The 22,182-nt window shown below is 38.1% G+C and overlaps 1 protein-coding gene across 1 annotated transcript in view; it reads left to right on the plus strand.

Moving 5' to 3' along the window:
• Window positions 1–22,182, plus strand: part of LOC121950125 (copine-8-like) — an 85,957-nt gene that overhangs the window by 53,608 nt on the left and 10,167 nt on the right. The window contains exons 10-18 of the mRNA XM_042496043.2: window positions 1,283–1,387; window positions 3,143–3,184; window positions 4,078–4,153; window positions 7,356–7,412; window positions 8,953–9,014; window positions 9,307–9,353; window positions 12,320–12,501; window positions 17,724–17,851; window positions 21,548–21,650. Of these exons, the coding sequence (XP_042351977.1) occupies window positions 1,283–1,387; window positions 3,143–3,184; window positions 4,078–4,153; window positions 7,356–7,412; window positions 8,953–9,014; window positions 9,307–9,353; window positions 12,320–12,501; window positions 17,724–17,851; window positions 21,548–21,650 (802 nt within the window). The remainder of the gene's footprint in view (window positions 1–1,282; window positions 1,388–3,142; window positions 3,185–4,077; window positions 4,154–7,355; window positions 7,413–8,952; window positions 9,015–9,306; window positions 9,354–12,319; window positions 12,502–17,723; window positions 17,852–21,547; window positions 21,651–22,182) is intronic.

Here is a 22,182-nt window from a genome sequence, read left to right on the forward strand (position 1 = left end):
TTACATAATTCTCAGTGCTGTATATGTGACTTGCGCCATCCAGACATTAACAGGACAGAACAGCAAAAGGAGGGATGAACAGAGATAATAAGACAGAGTTGACAAGAGGAACATAAAGGGAGAAAGGATGGATAAGATGGAGTTAAGTGAAAAATGTGTGTGGAGGTCGCACTTTATTTGCCCCGCAGATGCTTTTATTCAAGTCGACTTCAGCATCTTAGTGAAGACACACATTCTCTTTTTGTGCAGCTGGGTATTTACTGATGCAGCCTAAATGTTCAGCCGCAGGGTATAACAGCAACACGCTGCAGTTACAAAGAGCCAGACTAGGTGCCACATAAAAAAGAAGAGGAAGCTGTTATTTCAGCCAAAGATCAGGCTTTAAGAAGTAGCAGTGCACTCCCCTTAACCCATTTGTGCCAGCAACTAAAATTTTCTGGGCTTGCCTCATGACAAATCTGAAGAAATTTCCAAAATTGGTTAAACTCTTTGGCCTAAAAGTTACTACTGCTGAAACTATATTTAGCCTTCAGGCACACAGGTCAGGACTACTGTTTTTTTTTCTGTATTTCATCATATTTTAGTAAAAAAAAAAAACATCAGTCCCACGTGTCCAAAAACTAAATATAGCTGTAGTATGATAAGAAAGTGGCTGTATCTCAGAAACTTCAAGGAGCACAAAAGTATTTTGTGTCTAGAACTTGTAACAAGTTGAATATTAAAGATTTGCACACATATGGAGTGTAAAAACTATTTCTTATGAAAACATTTTTATGTGGGGGGGTGATGTTCAAAAAATGTATTCATTGATCCATTGATGTACAAGTGTCTCTTTTGCCATGAAAGTCTGTGGTAAAAAAGTATTTTGTGTCCAAGGCATACACGTGATTGACCGGGAAGTTGTTTCATGGTTTTGCCGTTATGCTGAACTGGTTTCAAAGCCTGTGCTCTTCCTGGGGGCTTGCTTTAGATTATTCACAACAAATTTTGTGGCATATTTTCTTCTGCAACTACAACTTTGGGCACACGTGGTGCACAGAGGTGTAAACAGGGTCTTGTTTGTACCTTTATAATGTCTAATTTCTTTTGTGTACTAGTCCCTGAAGGAATACTGTTCTGCTATCCATCTATGGACATCAGCAACTTGCTGCTATCAACAGTACATTTAGAAAACACATTGACATTTTTTACAAACTACATAAAGGGAGGATTAAATGTGGTTGTAGTTGGTCTTTAAGGTACATTTGTTGTCTGTTTAAAGCGTTGTGTTTCTCACTCACAGGTATACCATCTGCCACAAAACAGAGGTGGTGAAGAACACTCTGGATCCGGTGTGGCAGGCTTTTAAAATTCCCGTCAGGGCGCTGTGTAACGGAGACTATGACAGGTACTGTAGGAGACAAACAACCATTTCACTGACAATGTTACACAACAGCTAGATTGATAGAATACATTTTTCATTTAACTGAGTTTTTAAGGGTGCAATCAGTCAAATTTGACTCTTAAGTAAAAATCTAGTGTCAGCTTTGCTTGTACATACCGAGCTTACTACTTTCTACATAACAGATACAGTATTTAAGAAATAAGACCTGCAGCTGCTGGTAACAGTGTTAAGTACCCAAAATTTCTAAATTTTGCGCAAACAAGTGCCGAAACCTTTTAAGGCAAACTTTGTTAATTTTCAACCAGTCCTGTGTCATCACAGTGTGGGCAGTTTTTGCAGATGAACGGTGGCAAAGGTCTGGCGGATGATGCATTTCAGTCATCAATGACATGTTTCCCTTTTGCTGGTGGATGACTGGGGAGCTCAAGCTGTTGTTGGCATGAGGGGAGCCCAACACCATTTATTTGCACACACAAAGATGACACAGAGCTGATTGAAAATTGGCAAAGTTTGTCCTTAATTAGTACAAACTTACTCAGATGACGATCTAACATAAAAAAGCTGAAGTTAGTTAAGTTTCTTTCTATTGAGCATTTTATCAGTTCTTTTTTAAACTTGATTAAAACTACCATGGCAAGAAACAAAGCAAGTACAACTGCACTGCACTGTGCCGGTTTTGTTTACAGTGACTAACAGCAATGCTGAAGCAAGCTAAACCTTGCTAATGTAGCACTGCATCAACAGAAATCTAAAGTTTCATTTAACATATAGACCCAAAATCCAGAAACATTCTTAGGCCAAATTTGACCATGTGCCCCTGTCTAATGCCATTTTCATGCCATGTTACAATAATTATCAGCTTTCGACATTTCGACACTGATGCCTTATGGCAGCCAAAAATTGTCGTTTTAGGTAGTAAAATGAAAATTTTAGGGAATACAATGCAGGAATTGTTGGTTACTCTTTGTTCACAGTATCGCCAATGAAAGAGACAGTCAACTACAGAATTTCTCTTGTTTTTGAATGAGCTTTGTCCGTTTGGTGTTTCGCCTCGCTGTATTTCAGTTATTTTCAACACTGTATCTACTGTTTTCATAGCTTTTACAAGAACCGATGCCGCTTATGGTCTGGCACCTGTTAGTTGCATGTTGTGCCGAAGAACGTCCCAAACACAGCAAAATAAGAAAAATAAATATACCGCCACACGCCTATAATGGGTCATAGGTGATGATAGAGAAAGATTAAACTTAAATACGTCTGTAGTTTTATTTTTTGTTCTTTTTTTTTAATTCTGCATGGTATACCTTTAATAGATAAAGTGCTACATTGACCATGCACAATATTCTTAGACAACCAAGTCATTTATGACCCATGAGTTCTTTGATGACACAAACACTTAGGGGTCTTAAAACATAGAAATATTTCCCATAAAGATCTTCATGAAAATCACTTCATTTTAATACAGATTATAAAGCAGCTTTGGAGGTGTTATGTGCTGTCTGAGTGCCTCGTAATTCTTATGTATAATAATATTTTTCTAATTCTTTTTTTTTATTTGTCTGGGTTACACCAGGGTATACTGATAACAACCATGAAAAAAAAAACTTACCCCTCTGCGATATGTTGACTCGTCCACTTTCTGCAGGAACTCAGGCCTTCCACGGACCAGTTCACAGCATTTTAAGCAGAAAGACTGTAAATCAGCAGTACTAATTGTTTTTTTAATGGGATTTCCCTCCCTCTTCTCCTCCCCTACAGGAGCATTAAGGTGGAGGTGTACGACTGGGACAGAGACGGAGGGTGAGGGAACAACGCTCTTTCCTTTGTACTGTAATAGTAAAACGATAATGTTATGATTCATCTATGCAGTATCATCAGCTTATTGACATCCTGCTGCACAGTTACCATTTGCAGCAAGACCCTGGAGCAGAATGGATGTAATTCCTTATGAGCTATATATTGTGGTTACTGTATTATTTCTTTATTTATCAATCCAACATACGTTTCTAAGAGTTAAGATTTTTGGCTGATGACATTGATATTGTATGCTCTCAAAAGCCCTGAAAATACCAGAGCATATGTGCAAAGTAATGGACATGTGGGATTAAAGTCACAGATCACACTACAAAAAACACAACCTCTTGTTTTCCACTCTTGCAGTAAATACAGTAGAAAAATATAACTGTAGAGAGCAATATGTGACGACACTCCCAGCTGCTTTAAACGTACATTAATTATTAATACTGCCTGAACGGTCTCTTGACACATAACTTCATAGAGGCAGTCAGAGAATAAAGTCCGTGTTTATCTTTTGAAGCAATTGAATTCCCAGTGTTCAAGGGCACTTCATTGTTAATTTCGCAGGCAGTTTTTGACATTTCAAGGGCGTTTTGCCCTGAGCTCCCACAAATTGCTGATTCCGATTTCAACTGCGCTAATTATCTCCATGAAATTGGTTTCTACACCCACGCCTTTAGTAACCAAAGAGCTTGGGATACCTCTGATTTCTCCTGTACTTTGACGATGTGAATACACTGTAAAGGAATTAAGACATTTGAGGTTATTGTGGATTCTTTGATTCTTATTATTGTGGTGTTTTATTTTTTGTTTTTTCTCACTGCAATGATTCTCATTTTGCAAAACAATAAGTGTTTTTTTTAGCTTGGAGTAAAAGTGACTGTGTTTTTTTACAGCCATGACTTTATTGGCGACTTCAGTACCAGCTACAGAGAAATGTGCAGAAGCCAGTCACAGTTCCACATCTATGAGGTGACAGTCTTCACACAAACACACACACACACACACACACGCACACACACGTACTTTCATTTTTGTTATGGTTGTTTACCCTCTAGCCCTTTCCTTTACTCTATCCTGACCCTAATTTAACCTCTAAATTAGGGATGCGTCAATTGTGAAATTCTGGGCCTTCATCAGCAGTTAGTGCTGGCCATCGGCCATGAATATCTAATTTTAAACTGCACCAACTAGTCCCCATAGAAACATTCAGAGCTCTGCTAGAAGACACATTTCGCATAAATTGTATTTGTTTCAATTAGTCTTTTATTTGTTATGTTTGTATGCATGTGCGTATGTTAATATGTTTGTATGTTTGTATGAATGTACATATGGAAGCATGTTTATGTATAACTAAGTTTGTAATGATTTTGTAATGATTTTATCTTGTTAACAGGGCGTCCTTGCAAATGAGAGCTTGCTCTCAAGGGCCCTCGCTGTCTATGTAAAAAAATATATATTGTATATAAATAGCTCTGTTCATCCCAAACTGGTTTTCTATTGTCGCCGGGACAATGGGAAGCCTTTAGACTTCAGCCCTGCATTTTAGCCTGTGCAAAATAGACGTGAGAGAAGTAAAAGCATCTGCCACTGTCATTGGTGAATGTCATCTCATTTGCCAATAGGCTTCTAGCTTTATTTACATAGCACTTTTATTAAGAAGGTCACAAAGGACTTTTCAGAAAAATGGCAGATTAAAGCAAACAGCAATAAAAACATTTGAAAACATGAAAATAAAATGCAAAGAACAAAGTGATCATAAAACATATAAACACGAGAGGATGAAATAAAGTTTAAGAAATAGCACAAAATGACCACAGGAAGATGATAAAGCCTAGCAACATATAAATGATTTAGGATGTCTGATCTCAATCAGCAGAGTCCCACAGTTTAGGGGCTCTGACAGCAAAGGCCTGGTCAACTTTGGTCACAAGCCAAGATCAGCAACATCCACTGATCTAAGGCAACACCCAGGCACGTAGGGGATCAATAAATCCTTGATGTAATTTGGAGAAAGGCCATTTAATTCTGTAAAAGTTATTGGCCAATAAATCGGTGCATTCCTACTTTAAACCAAGTCTTAACCCTCAGACAGACCTTTTATAAAGTGTGGACCAGAAAAAATATCCAATCTTAAGTGTCCTGACATCGGCCCATGCAAGGAAGATTCATATGCAGTGGTCAGTCAGAAGTTGTGTAAAAACTTCCTCTTGCACCATGTTTGTGTCTTTGTACAGACATCTTAAAAGTTATGTCCAGAATCAGCTTTATTGACCAGATATGTGCACACATACGAGGAATTTCACCCTGGTTTGTTTGCTGTGCTCAATGTACATCTACAGAAATATAAACACAGTTAAAAAAAAAAAAAAACAAGGACAAAAAGACTAGACAAAAGTAAATGTAAGCATTTTTTGTCTTAAGGTTTCTTAAGGTTATATGATCATTTGTTGTCATCTAACTCTGGATAGGGCTGCAGCTAACGATTATTTTAATTGTTGATTAATCTAGCGATCATTTTCTCAACTAATCGATGTGTTATTTGGTCTAGAAAATGTCAGAAAATGGAAAAGAAGCCAAAAAAATATTTAAATTTACTAAGCTCGAATCAGATAAATTTGACCCTTTATTTTCTTAAAGTGTTACTTAAACTGATAATTCTCCTCCATCTTTAATAGCAGCACAAGTGCTGCCATAGAGCAACAGACTGAGCTCACAAAGGTCAGAGAAGCTTGTGTTCAAAGTTTTGAATTTTTTGCATTATGCTGCCCACACAGTCGTGCACACATGAGCACAGGAACAACATCAGAAAAACCTCCTAAGGACATAGAGACCATAACAGAGGAGGCGTCAGTTTTTTTCACATTAATGTGAACATACAGTACCTTCTCTCCTCCTCTTGCCGTGTCAACAAACAGATGACAACAACAAAGATCTTGAGTAAAACTGGACAAAAACATACATCAGAGTTTGGCCACGCACTGAACTGCTGATTGTAGAAAATCTTATGTTCATTTACAGTAAAGTACATTACTTTGAACAGGTCACTCAAAATTTAGACACATAGACTTCGGGACAAAAATGTTCTCCTTGATTTAAAATGTATTTCATCCAGTGTGATTGCTGCTTCTCATCATTGGGATTACATCACCTCCTAATACTTATTCGGCAGTTTTGTATTTATTTGAGGGCTTACTTGATCATTTAAACTTTTTGGTCTATAATCCAATTCTAGCCATTAGACTTGCATGTCCACTCCTGCAGGAGGAATAAGTCAGCAATCATACATTGATTTTAGTAATTATTTCGCAGGATGCTATTTTCCCCTTTATCGAAACACACCGCCACGAGTTCCTCAAGACAGACTTTTTTTTTCTCATGCTCAGCGCAGTTCACTGGCCTGATCCATTAATTTCTACACCAGTTGTGTGTGAGCATACCATAAATCACTGAAGGTCAGGAGTCAGCAAAGGTGCTTATGAAGCACAACCTGAATCACTCGCTGTAGAGGCAGGAAGAGCACGGCGTTCTCTCTGCACACGTGCGCTGTAATGTGATGTCAGCCTGTCACACTTTTGTCATTTCTGCCTTTTTCTAATCTTCCCTGTGCTGGATTTTCTCTGTACTTCCTTAACCTCTTTAAACTGTCGTTTTGTAGGGGAGTGTCCTCGTCGTTGATTCTGGCCTCGACCCATTGCTTCGTGTCACCCGTCCTCTCTCTCCCCTTCTCACACTTAGTCTGTCCTATCAGTTATGATTATTATATAATCATTTTGTTTATTCTCTAAGGAGTTTTTTTTTTTTGTAAAACTGTTGACCTTTACACATCTGCTGTACAGACTATAGGTAAATATTGAAGTGAGAGGGTGGTGATGCTAAATTTGAGGGAGGTCAGAGTATAATAGGCTGAAATACTTGTCAGTTAAACTAAACAAGAACTCAAAACTCTGAATATTGCCGTTACCAGCACACTCGTAATACAAAATGAAATTATCGCTAGGAACACAAACTTCTTGACGTGAGCAATTTTCTGGGAGACTTTTGAGGTTTTTGATGGTTTTAGTCTGACTTTGTTGGAAGCATTGTCTTTTGGCTGCTGAAATAGAGTAATCAGGATGCCTCAGTGCTCACTGAGAAACAACAAAGTGGATTCATGCTCATGTTTTCTCCACAGGTGCTAAATCCAAAGAAAAAAGGAAAGAAGAAGAAAAAGTACCAAAACTCAGGAACGGTGAGTCAAAATTTTGTGCATCTTACACTTAAGGCCCTATACTAAATTTCACAAATTGCTTTTCAGAGCAATGTAATTTAGTTTTCTATTTTCAACCTTGGGCATTGTTACAATACCAATTGTAAGAGAAAGTTTTGTCAAAAAGACAAATAGGCGACAGCATCAGAAAAAACAAATGAATACTATATACCAGATCACTCTTTAACCTTTTTTTCCAGATGTTTCAAACATTTTTGTTTACACTGTGTACTGTCAAATCCCTACCACAGTAGCTATTTTTCTTTATTTACACTTGTATGTCTTGTTGTATTTCAACCTAAAAAAAACATCTTCCTGTGGAGATTTTCCAGTGACTTTAAATCTGTGTGGCAACACTGTGCTTTTTTTTTAAATTTTCGGCAAGATCAGATTTGGTGCCACACACATATCCATATTGTACAGAATGTAGAATTCACAAGTTATGGCAAACCGGGCAAATCTGGCAACTGCCCTTGGACCCAAACATTTGATTTTTTTATTTGGTAATTGATTACTGACTACTGAAGTACAATATCAACAATGACCATATCATCTTTGTCCTGCATTATTCTCTGGTCTTGTCTTACATTTGTTTCAAAATGAAGCTCTAATACCTTTATTAGTTCATGATGTGCTCACATGGTACATTTTACTAAGAAGAGGATGTGTCTGAAGCCTGTAGGCCTCAATCAGACAGAGCGCTTTTTGTAGGTTGCACATCGCAAGGCACACCGCACCACTTTCTTGGAGCCTACATTTAAAAATATACATATAGCAGGAATGACTGAATTAGCTGTCTTTTTTCTGGTTTGTACTCCATGTGCCTCCACTTATTGTTGTCCCCATCATAGGAGCTCAAGATAAGGGAAAAAAATGCAAATGAAGATGGTTTTTTAACTCGAGGCGGTCAGGGTGCTCCTGCAGAAATGCAAGGTGCATCAAACAGGGAAACACGAGGTGCTCTGCAACACAAAAAGCAGTGAAAAAAAAGCGTCACTGTCATTGAAAACAACTACAAAGCACCGCTCAGGCTGCTGTAATGCACTCTGTCTGTTCGAGACCGAAGAGTTCAGAGGCATTTAGAAAAATCATCCAGGAGTGTCGCAGTGCAGGAATATTTGTTGTTTACTGGGTTTTAATGAAACTTGTATCTAAAGTGTGCTGTGTGCATTGTAGTAACAGGGGCCCAACAGTAAGTTTTTGTGTTGGAATCCAGATAACTTATTTCAGCCATGCTCTGAACAGGTGTTAGATTTGTGTTACATGAACTTAGCATGCATGCATGTTTTTGATGAGTTTGTTTTGGAAATTAAGTTGTGGTTTTGTTATAAACTTGAGAATAAGATATATTCTGAGGCAAAATAAAAACTGTTGGTGAGATGTTGAGTCTACCTCACCAGCCTGACACCAGTTTTTATCACAAAAATGACAAACCTATGATTGTTGTTTTAATCCGAGAACAAGGAGCTACATTAGTAAACTCTGTTCTCTTGTCTTATTCCTCTTCTTATCCTACTGGCAGGTCACCCTGCTGTCCTGCCTGGTGGACACTGAGCTCTCTTTCCTGGACTATATTAGAGGCGGGTGAGTTCACTATAAATTCTAATATATTTTCATATGATTCTGCAGATATTAAGCACCGACATAATTAAATCCAGAGTACTTGCAGTCGTGATGTTGTGTAGAGTCTGCAGAGACTCAGTCGAGAGGTTTACCGCACTGTGTTTATCTCTCAGCTCTGGTATTAAGACTGACAGCTGCCGATAACCCGCTGCTTAATTGCTCGCTGCTATTTGCTTTGAAGCATGCTGTGGTATAATCTGCCGTGATTGATGGTTCCACGTTAACTCCTTACGTGACTTGTTTTCTCTTGTAGGACTCAGATTAATTTCACAGTGGCAATTGATTTCACGGCATCAAATGGTAAGTGTTTTAAAGCTTTTGCTCTTATTGATGAAATCCCTTTAGCGTATTGAACAGATAAAACTTTGGTGGTTATCTGTTGGATCTTTATTTGATGTGAACTCTTTAGTAATTCCTTATCAGCCGGTTTTAAATGACTAATTCTAATGACACTTTAACTCGATTAGAGACAAAAAAAGAGGAAAGCTGTTAAAAGTTGGACAGTTACTTGAACATTATCTATTACTTTTGACTTTTGAGCTCTATGTTGAAACTCACCACACCCATATGTTTCAAATTACATTTCCTGTTCAGATCGTTGTCACCACATGTAGTCGGCGTTTATTAGGCCCCACAGGTAAACTGCTGCACATTTGTCAGTGACAACAATTTAACAACAAACAGAACAGCAATTCTGTGCAGAAGACTTTGTCATGGCTGAGGGATGTTCTCATTTTAGTGAGAGATGATTTAGTAAGTTAATATATGTAATACAATTTGGGAGCCGCCATTATGTTACGGGAGAAATGGGTGGCTGTCTTTACTGCCATCAAATCATTTTTCTACATTCCTGTCTTTGAGAATGTCTGCAGTAATGGTGATATTATGCATATAATTACATAATATTGCATTAAAAGTTTTTGTTCGAGCCCAAGTTGTTCAGATTTGCAAAACTACTAACAGAAGTTATTTTTGAGTATAAGAAAACTTTTCATTTCTTTTGTTGTACACACAAAGCAGGCTTGTCAGAGAGGGGCCATTAACATAGTGCCTGCTAATATGTGTTCACTTTTCTCCTCTTATAACATTGAAGATTATTTTGCCATTTTTCAACATTAACTTCATGTATTCAAGTTTGGGGTATAGTGTGACATGAAACAACATGCTTTATAGTGTTCTCTGTGTCTGTGGGGGCTGCCTCAAAACTTGCAGTACTTCCAAGAACCGGAGATGTCAGTATAATTGGAAGAACTACAGGTTATTTTCGGCTTGCATTTCTGGTCTCCAGTTCTGGCTATCCAGGGGGCGTGCTCTGGATGCATCCAAAAACAACTCCTCCTTCTTACCTCTCATTGCAAACTAGCTGTGCATCCACCAGGGAAAATGACATCATTTATGTTGGTTGCAGAGCATATATTGTTAATAAAGATTTACAGAGCTCTATATACAGTCTGTGTTGCAGACAGAGAATGTTACCTGGATATTTTTACAGTGAACTCGCTGACTCAGCTACAAACCGGAGAAAGCCTGTATGTGTGCGTTACTTTGCGGGAAAGTTTTGCTCCTCAATTAGACAGAGGTGTGCTGGAGACTATGGTTGGACTATTGGACAAATATTTGACAACTGACTGTATACATGACTGACCTTTTTTTTGTCTTTTTTTTTGCCTCCACCTACGAAGAATGACAAGAGCAGCTTCTCACAGTCAGCTAAGACAGTTTGTATTGAATAACAGATGAAAGCAGAGAGTTACAGCACAGGCAAATAAATGTCTTATTGTCCATATTGTTGTAACACATAACAGTGATTGATGATTCTTTTGACTTACGTTTGGTTTCTGAAAGAAAATAGAAAAATAAAGGGATGAAAGCAAAAGGCATTCACCATAAATGTAGCCTTAATAGCACAAATTAATTACATTGACATTCAAAAATGATCATAATACAGTATTTGAGGCTGGAAACTAGGTGATAAAAGGTACTGATAGGTGATAAGTGCAGTGATTAACATTTGTGAAAATTAATTAACTGAACAAAGGATAAACAAAGATGTGAAATTTGTCTTAAATCTGGAGAAAGAAAGTTGATTGTTGAGGTCGTAAAATACCAATGCTTTGGGTTTGTGGTTCAGTACAACCACACAAAGTGTCTGTATTTGACGGCCTGGAAATAAGACTCATTAATCAACTATATTTCATCAGAGTTACACACAGCATCTTTGAATTTCACTCCGAGTGGCAATAAAAAAGTCTACTCACCTTAAGCTTTAGAAAACCTGTATTTAGTATTCCTCTGTGTCATAGAGCTCTGTTCTTGCTCAGAAACCATTAAATACACATTTATGAGCCACACTATTGCACTGGCTAACATGTTTCTTTATTATGATGATCATAGGAGCTGTAGGTTATTTTTGATTAAATCTCATACGCACCATCTGCTGCCAGAAATACAGACAGAGCACCAAATGTGTATTCATCTGTAGCTTAAGAAATAGTCCCCCAAAAGTTAACTTTTTTTTCACCTGTTTGGATAATGTTTGCTGAAAAATGCATGAATTAAAAAACAAAAATGTAGTTCTGAGCCATTTTTGAAGATTCACGTCTAGGGAAAGATCACAAGCCCCAGACAGCGTACAGAAGTGAAAATATAGAACACCAGCCTTATCCTTTAATGTCACCACTGTAATTACAGTTTTTGATTCACTTGCATGTATTTATATTTATCTGTTCCGATTTTCCATTTGGGGCCAAAAATAAACCAAGCCGGATTTTTGTTTTTGCAGTTTTTTGTTTTTTTTTTATCATTCCCTGTTTGTCTTTTTATGATCAAGAGCTGCATTTTGCATTTACGGACAGAGAAGGGTAGTGTCAAAAGTTGTCAGACAAACCTGCATTATTTTAAAGTGATCGCAAGTTTACTTATTTAATTTATTTATGGCGGGAAAGAGGGTCAGCAGGTAGCTCATCATACTCTTAGTGACCAAGTTGCAATAGTGGCTTCATGTTACTAAGCAATAATTAAAATAATGTGGTTCCTCAAATTACCCACTGAAGTTTGAGACAACCAGTGAGAATATTTCCTCCACCAGTGCAGCTGTGCCTTGAAGAAATATTTGTGCAGCTAATGCTCCAGTCTGCGTTTTAACCTTCATCCACCCACTCCCCTCCTTTATATATTTTAATATGACTCACTGCCTTGGGGGAGCGGGCATAATTACAGTTTGATGCTGATGTGTGTTATATTTTGTTGAACCATTTGGGTCCCAGGCAACCCGTCCCAGCCCACCTCGCTCCATTACATGAGCCCATACCAGCTGAACGACTACGCCATGGCACTGCGGGCCATCGGAGAGATCATCCAGGACTACGACAGCGACAAGATGTTTCCTGCACTGGGCTTCGGTGCCAAGCTTCCCCCAGACGGACGGGTCTCACACGAGTTTGCTTTGGTAAGAGACAATTTAGTCCTATCATTATTCTTACATCCAGCCATCCACACAAATCTGCTCGTCATTTATCCTTCGAACTAAAGGTCCATAGCATGTAGGTGCAGTAGTTTTAGCTGGGAGATGTGCTGAAACGGCGATTTCTCCACATGCCACAAGCTCTCTTAGCTTTTTTATTCGAATAAATTCACAAAACAAATTCAAAAAATGTCAGGAATGGAATATTCTTACACCTGTTTTCTTTATTATGCTGAAAAGTACAACTGTGAACTGACTGAATTCAAGTTTCTTTCTTTCACTGAACTAATACCTGCTTATTTGTCTTCTTAACTCATCGTAAAACACACGTCATTTAAACTCAGCAGAAACAAAATAAAATACACAAAAAACATCTACTTAGTATTTCCACTGTTCCAACAATCAACAAGTCTGATTTGGTCTAAATAAACCTTTAATTTAACTAGTTAAATGTGAAAATATGCTGGCTCTGCATGCTGTTTTTATGCCTCTGCCCACGACTACAGTCGAGGGAATTTCCTCAAATTTGGCATAAATGTCCACTTGGAATCAAAAATGAACTAATTAGAATTTGGTGGTGACTGTAACTGCAAGGGTGTCACAATTTCATTTCGAAATCTAAAATTGATCAAAATGAACTTTCAGTTTTGATCATGAGAATCAAAAGCGGGATCACAACACCCCTCAACACACATATGCACACCAAAAAACAAAACAAAAACAAAAAATATCACAGCTGATGACATCTGTCTTTTAAAAGTAGAATTTTAACCTGTAAATGTCAACACAAAATTTGTTTGATTTGTTGATCTTTATAAATCAAAAGACTCAGTAGTCTAACAAAGGCACACTGTCAGTGCTGAAAAAAAAGTTTGAATCGAAAATATAATCGAATTGTGACCTTAAAATAGAAGAAGGAGGAATTGAAAGGACAATGCAGCCATGCTAGCAGCTCTGTGAGGCTGTAGACAGGCACAGCTTTGCTTGGAGGTTAGTGCTAAGGTTAGCATGCTAACATGTCAAAAGTACCCAATTACATGCCAATCCATCTAATAGTTGTTAACATAGTTTGTCGTCTTAAGTCAGATCAGGGACAAAATCTTAAAATGCAATGAAGCTTGTGTGAAATGCCGCTCCAATTTAGAACAACATTTAGATACAGTCCTGCAGTTTAAAAAATAAACGTGACTTATTCTCAGACAAGTGCTGAATATGTCACTGAGAATAAATGTTTTACTGGCCTTCATGCCAGCTGGAGGAAGTTTGTCTGTTACAGTGAGCGCACAGGCAACTTTCACGTTTGTCAAAGGAAGATGTGAAAACGTTTTATTAAAATAATGTAAAAAAAAAACAAAACAAACATGCAAAAGAAAAACTGTAAAAGTAAACTGAAAACACACAGCATGCAACCAGGCACTTTTATACACGAATCCCTAATTACAGACAACAGTTTAAGGGTGGGTGGTGAACTTTACTGTCCAAAAACATGCAAAAATTCATCCATTCAGCCTGCACACACTGTGGTGATGAAAGCTAGATGAGCAAGTTAGTTCTGGCTGTGCAAACACACAACATTTATTTATTTATTTTTTTTAGATATATATATATATATATACATATATATATATATATATATATATATACTGCCATTTTTGCCCTGCTGAAGAAACAAAGATGGTTTCATTTCTTTATGGAAATTATAACAATGTATGACAATCATTTGATAACTCTTAACTTATGGAAATCCTGCACACAGTACGCATTAAGGATCTGGATTAGCTGCGTCTTCCATTCAACGCTATTAGCATTTTACCGTGCATCTTTTCATCTTCAGCCTCCACCCATCCATTCATCCATACTTTACCACTCTGCCAATGTCAAGCGCTCCGGGGCTTTAGATGTCTTGACCACTCCTCAGCCACCCATAATCCTCTCCCTGGTCTACTGTCACTCCCAGATGTTGCTCCAGAGGCATTTATAGCCATTACAGCTGCTCAGCGTTGTGTAACAGCTTCCCCAGGGGTGCCAAACCTCCGAGACAAGACGCATATGCATTAATCTAACCATTAAGGATTTAACTTAGTCGGCTCTTAAAAAGGATGGTTGCAGCTGTTTAGCCGCATTGGGAGAAAGCCACTACTGAATCCGACGTAATTATGCAAGCTCCATTTACAAAGTAAAGGAGTCTCATGTGCTCTGTTTGCACTCACGAGCGACGAAGCAGAGTTAGTCAAGATGGTTTCATACCGAGATAATTAGAAAGCCCAAAACATATGGACAGTGTAAATACTGTATTGTTTTCTTCTTTGTGAGATACTTTGTGGATAACTTCAGTCAACCAGACATCAGTTTAAATTTTTTGCAAAGGATGTGGAGACTGCAAAAAACATGGCAACAACTTTGTTTAGACATCTTAAAACAAGAATTGAAGCCAGTAGATGTGAATTTGTCAGGCAATTGAGACAGTGCTAATTATGTTTTGTCTGTATCTCACCAAAATGTTTTTTTTTCCCATAATGCTTCTCCTGGTCCATTTCTTATGCAGAGTTTAAAATGCAAACAGGCTTGCCCCAGGATACTGAAATGCTGCAATAGGAGAATAAACTGCCAACATTTCCCTAAAATATGTGTGATATTTTAAATGTAAGATTGGATTTAACATCCTAAAGGGCCTGCAACCCTCCACAGCCTCTTATACTGGGTAATATTTTTCATAACATTGGAGTATTATTAATGTTTTGACCCTCGGGAGGCCATTTTTATGTCTTTGAGCATGCGTGTAATCCTATTATCCTGCAATTTTCTGCCAAACATGCTGTTTCTTTGAAAATAAAATGTAATTGCATCCCAGCCATTTTCCCATAAAGGCATATAAATAGTTTTTGTTTTTTTTTTAATTATCCTTCAAGGGGGTTCTTATTATTACACTCCCTTCAGCTCCAGTGTCTCTGAATATCAAAACAAACTGCATTCAATTTGGTTTTAACTTTGATGCATAGTGTTAGAATATGTGAACAGTAGGAGACGTATTGTATGCAAGTTTTTCTAATTGCCCTTGAACATAACACATTTTTTAAAATATTAACTTGCTGACATTAAATCAATGATAGTGACTCACTGTATGTAAACTGTTCTCTGGTGATGTATAAAGAACACCCATGGAAATAAAGGAAAATGGCTGAAGATACTTCTCACGCTCAAGGAAAAAAAGTTTGTTCTGGTTTTGCTTTTTTAGAGTTCCAGAAATTACATTAAAGCATAATCAAACCCACAGACAACAGAATCAGGCCATTGTCTTTAAATATGCCCTTGCACACAAGAAAAAGACAAAGACGAAAGGCTTTCTCACTTGTCTCTGTGTGGAAGGACTTGGCAGATCTGTGCTGCAGCAGTTACGAGACATTTATCCCTGATTAAACAGAGCTTCTACTGACGTGATGATCAGTAGACACAAAGATATTCATTTTGGAGTTAACTGCTAAAATCCACTCTTTTTTTTTCAAGGTTACATGTCCCTCATTAAGAAGATATACTTCATAGGAACCTATAAATGATCATTTGTGTATCAGTGACTCTGAAATGTTGAATTTGTGAAGAAAAATATCTGTCTTGCATGCTTCTGGTAAACAAAGAATCCAAAAACTTAGAACATTCTTGATGAATTGAAGTCATTGGGGTTTGTGTTTAACAACAGCAAAACTAAACCAAAACATCAGTTTACAAATTCTTACAGAACTCATTTAGTATAAACCAAGTCTCATTTGTCATACGCTCAGTACTTCCCAGCCGCTCAGCCCTTTACACGCTGTTTTCTTTGTCGAAAATTGTTGCGCATCTAAAAATAAATACGACCTCACTTCATGTCAATCACGATTGGACACTTGAGTCTGAAACTTTAGACTGTCATTAACATTTTCAGAACAGGTTTGATTATTCTGCATCATTAGCATTCGTCAAGAGCTGAGAGAGAGTTGTTTGACCGAGAATCAATGAAGAAAATGTGATGGTGGGACACATCTGATACCTGCAACAAGACGGGCGAATGGAGCGATAGCATCCTTTCGTAATTCAGATAGCTCACTTTTAACAGGTCAGATATTAATATTCAGGTGATTGATTATGAAGAGAAAGAGGTGAATCACACACACACACACACACACACACACACACACACAGAGTGAAAATGTGGAGAGGGAGGAAAGCTCACACCTTCAGGTTGCAGCTGTGCCAAATCTAATCTACGACACATAGGCGTACACAGCAAGATAGGCAACTACAGCAGAGAGAAGCGAGGGCGGAAATGCATCTTTACATTTTATATCGTATTGAAAATTTTTGCAACTAATAAAACAATAAAATGCATCAGACTCAGTGTGCAAGATTTCTCTGTGTAATGTTTTTTTTGTTCTTGGATAACGGATTTAAAAAAAAACATTTAGGAAAAAAACAGACCTTTACTTTACTTTATCCAAACTAACCCTTCAAAACACCACAACAACACAAACTACTTAACGGATGGAGACAGCAGTAGACCAGCAGCACCTGTGTTCAGTGAAGTAAATTTACTGATTTTGACACAGAAGTCTGGCTTTGAAGAGAGCATCGATAAGTTTCACTTTTAGTTCAGTTCCCCGTTGGAAAGGCCTGTCTGTTGGGGAAGTGCTGAGTATACGTCTGGATGAATGAGACTTGGATTGATTGAGGACCCCTGTGACTGCAATTCATCAAGAATATCTGTTTTTGGATTCTGCATTCACTGGAGGCATGTGAGAAAAACAGTTTTCTTAATGAATTCAACGTAACACTGGATAAGTGATATATGAGTGATCATTTTGGGGGTAAAGTATTAATTAAGTACAGCCGCAAAATTAAGGCCATCAGGAATTTAAATCAGTCAATGTTATCTTACGTGATTGTATTTAATGACTGTACTGCTGTCAGGGAGCCAACTTCACACAAAAACCTCAGCATAGTGTCAGCTTGCCAACCCCCCTCCCACAAGCTTAGTTATTCTCGAGCTGCCAAGTCATAAAGAACGGTGTTTATGGCTCTTGTCTTCTTCTCTAAACACAAATCTAGTCAAAGTAAGTTCCCCACAGGCATATCTGAAGACACCCCGAGGCCTTCTGTTCTCTACTACTGGACTTCTCTCACAGTGATTCAGAAACTCTGCACTTAAGTAATTTTCTCTTTGTGTTTTTGTGCAGAATGGTAATCCACAGAATCCATACTGCAACGGTATCGAGGGGGTGATGGAGGCCTATTACCAGAGCCTCAAATCTGTGCGTCTCTATGGACCCACCCACTTCTCCCCCGTTATTAACCATGTGGCCAGGTAGGTCCACTATAATCACAGCCGGGCATGAAAAACAAGAGGCTAAATCACAGCGCAAATGTCATGGAGTACAAAGCCACCACAAACATTTACTGTTCTGCTTTGTTGATGTAGCAGCCGTGTGTGTGTGGGCTGCTGGACAGCGATCTGTGAAGCAAAGGGAGGAGAGTAAAATAAATGTGCTAATAGTTCCGTCACCTGAGAGGAATCAATACTCATTGTTACATGAGCAGCAAACGCAACAGTCTGGGTGACCAGTCTGCAGGACCGGCTGCCTTAAGGATCCGTTAAACAGATCTCACCTCACAGTTGAAGAAACAGCGCTCTGAATAGCAGTAAATGTCTCACCTCCCACCATTTCACAAATAAACAGTAAATGAATCTCAACAGATACAAGAAGAAAATATGTACTAGTGCTTCACTATTGAAAAAAAACACTGTAATGAGAGAAATGAGGGCCCTCAAGTGCAGTACAGTTTTTACAGAAACAACACATTATGAATGCAGAAAAGCTCTCCTGTTGTTTTAAATATTTAAAACACATAATATATACTTCTTGTAGATACTACCAGAAACTGCCTGCAGCTCTTGCTCAATTTACACTATTCACCACTGATTAAAAGTAATGTGTTGTTTTGTAGTACAGGACTTTCCAACTTCCCTCTGATGTTTCATATTCCCAGATCTCGTCAAGACTGACTGTAACAAGCACTTTTCCCACCTTTCATCATCAGCTTTCAAATTTCCTCTCTCTCTCTCTCTCTCTCTCTCTCTCTCTCTCTTTCTCTCTTTCTCTCCTTTCCCAAGTGCCATCCGCCCACTCAGCCTGAGAATAGCTGCATTGTTCAGCACTCACTTCTGTGGAGCATCTGACCTAAACCCAGGAAGACATAGCTCGGAAAAAAATATATATATATTGACACAAAATGACGTCATATTCCTAATTGTCCAACTGTGTGTGCGTAAGACTGTTATCTAATATACTTTAAAAATATTGTCTTGTGACATCACTTTAAATATTTCACCCTGGTTTACAGAAAACTGATTTACTATAAATTTAGAGATTAAAAGTAGGCTTGACTCAAAGGTGTGTCTGTCTGTTTAAACCATGGTGTCTCTAATGCATCCTGTTTCAATAAAGATTAAAAAACAACAGCACTTGATTATTAAAATCAAAGACACTTACATATAACTGTAAACATAATGCTTTAAATAACTATAATCTTGATTTTTAAGATCAACAACAACAACAAAAAATTATTTGGCATTGCATACATTATTTGGGCACAGGTGTTTACTGTCTAATTGGACCATTTGTCATGTCATGCCTCTGCAGCAGCGACAGTCATGGCTGACTGTGTTACGTTTCTAGGTTGTCCATCCATATGAGTGTACGTACGTACACTCCCATTCTTGTGAACACGATATCTCTTGAGTAAAATTCCTCAAATTTGACACAAACTTCCATTTAGACTCAAGGATGAACTGTTTCGATTTTGTTGGTCGTCGTGACCTCATAAATCACGTTTTTGGCCATAACTCAATAATTCATGCAGTAATTATGAAAAACTTCACACAAATGTCTAATAGGTAAAATGATGAAGTGATGACATTTTATATCTAAAAGGTCACAGGTAAACCTCACTGTGACAGATATTGATTTGGTGACATCTTGGATGTCCATCTTAAAACTGTACTGAACTGTACTGATCGTACAGATCTTCTGTGCTGGCGGGTTAAAGATATGTATGAAGCATTCCTGTTTGTAGTTTCTTCTTTGAAGGTCTGTCAGCTGTCATGGCGACATATAACTGCAGCTTGACTTTTTGCAGAAGCATACAACCACAGGGCGGTTTTAAATAACATTAGATGAAGTGATCAGTGTGGGCTAATAGCCTAACAAGGGTGTTTTGTAATAAGGTAATTGCAGCAGCAATGTGGTTTGACACAGGGGGGTATTACAGTGATACTTAATATAGTGAGTTCATTTTGTACTTCCATAAAGTTTGTTGATTAGTGAGAGAGATGGAAATTAAGAATGATATTATGACTTTTATTCTCTAGTATGGGTTCTCCCTGAATGTCTTTAAACTCTGAGCCTCCAGTTTATATCTCACGCTTTCCGTTAAAAAAGGTTTAAGCCCTCAAGCTCAAGCCAAGATAACGGTGAAGACATCATCAGAGTTATTTCTCACATTTTAGAAAGCTCCTCCAGAGCCACAGAAGGCATTACACAGCAGATTCAAAGGCAGAGTAGTATTCTTCATAGCCAGTTAATTGGTCCTGATGTGTTAAATCAGAAGAGTGCCCTTTCTAAATGAATATAGAGACTTAGATTTCAGCTGGAAAGAAAAGTCAGAATATCCCTTTTAATGTTACTAAAATGCTTAAAGAAAAGTAAGAACGTTACAGCTTTCTGGACGACAACAGGTTTGACTGATAAAGTAAAACTGAAACTGAACTGAGATCTGTTCAGTTGCCTCGTGTCACGTCAGCCTCAGATCAACAGGCTTGTAAACCTGCCAAAAATACTGGCTACATCCATATAATAATAAGTTTTAGTTTTAAATTGCAAAACCTTTTTCCACTACACTACTCTGACATTTTGGAACCCCTAAAATTGCGACCTTAGACAATGCTGCCCAGCTCGTTTTAGTTTGAAAACTGTGGTGTGTTTTAGTCTGGACGGGCGAAAACTGAGCCTTTTTGAAAATGATGACACGGACATTTGCATTTACTTTCTGATTGGGTTTTTTTCAGTCGCAACCTGTCAAGTCAAAACACTGTAGCTAGGTCTACATATCCTTTGTGATTTCCTCCTTCTGTGCGTTACTCCTTTCCCATTGCCATGGTTTGCCCTCAGTGGGGGATAATGCTCCCAGCTGTTACCGCTCTAATACTGTATGTTGCTATATTTGCTCTGCAAAGATTGTTTTGTCCTCTGCTGCCTTGACTACCTTACACTCATGTGTACACATGTGTTTCTTATAGTAACAGTTTCACCTTTTTATCAGCCCAGGCAAAGAAATCTCTGGTCATCGTTCTTGCAATTTCTGTGGTATTTTCTGTAACTAAAAAGCCAACTGCCAATCTGTTACCAGTGTACATCAGTGGATGGATGGAAATTCATTCTGAGACTGTGCTTGTGTGTAAGGAGATTGTTTTGACAACAACGTAACAGATGTGGCTAAATTCTGATCTATGTATACATGAGATTTTCTTAACATGGAGTTAGAAAAAGTTGTAACCTCAGATTTGTATTTGTATAGATCACAACATTTTCATCTACATGTGAAGCTTCCACTGAACCACGAGCTGGGGTTCAACTTTTAAGCTCCTCAGGCTTGTAAAACTGCTAAAAATCAAAACTCTGCATCAATTCCTGGCAGTTCTGGTTAGTTTTTTGTGCTGCCAACATATTCCTTTGAACAGCTGTGAACTAGAAATTTGACTGCAATTTATTATGCCACCTACTGATGAAAATCCTACTTTTCATGCTGTATAAATTGGTTTTGATATGTTAAATCAAAGGAGTGCCATTTCTAAATGAATATAGAGACTTAGATTTCAGCTGGAAAAAAAGTCAGACTATCACATTTAATTTAATAGGTTGAAAGTGGCCGTGGAAAGGTGCCGTCTTTCTGTCTGCCTCTATTTTATTTTTACTTATTTGACTCTTGCCCTGTCTTCATGCAGGTATGCATCAGCAGTGATGGACGGTTCACAGTACTTCATCCTGCTCATCATTTCTGACGGCGTGATCACGGACATGGCACAGACCAAGGAGTCCATAGTCAATGTACAGTACCAGATTTAAACTCAGTCTATGTACTGTATGTTTGAGTGTTCCATCTTTATTGGTAAGACGGGAGACTTTGTGTTGCCAAAAATATCTTAACTTGTAAACAATAACAAATGGCATTTACAGTGTCATGGACAGCAGCAGGTCATGTGCTGTATTCTAATATTCATTCAGTTAATTTACTGTATTACATGTGAGGAGACCTGGAGGTTCAGCCACGATTAAATCATGAATGGAGACCCCAACAAGCAAAAATTTTGAAAGAGAATATGAAGACATGTCCTTCTCCTTTAGTGCTTCACTTTACCCTATACTCATCTTCACTAATGAGGGAACAGGGGGTCAGCCAGGTCAACCCCCCCCAACACACACACACACACACACACACACACACACACACAAAAAAAATAAACAATACAGCCTTGTTCAGCTCTAATAACTATGCTTTCTAATTAGAGTGATCAGAGTTAATGTGTGTGATGATTTTTCATAGATTTGGAGCCTCAGTGGCCTGTGCTCCTGCTGTTCT

Source organism: Plectropomus leopardus, chromosome 7 (assembly GCF_026936395.1).
Source record: "Plectropomus leopardus strain MGB_pleo_1.0 chromosome 7, ASM2693639v1, whole genome shotgun sequence".
Taxonomy (NCBI): Eukaryota; Metazoa; Chordata; class Actinopteri; order Perciformes; family Serranidae; genus Plectropomus; species Plectropomus leopardus.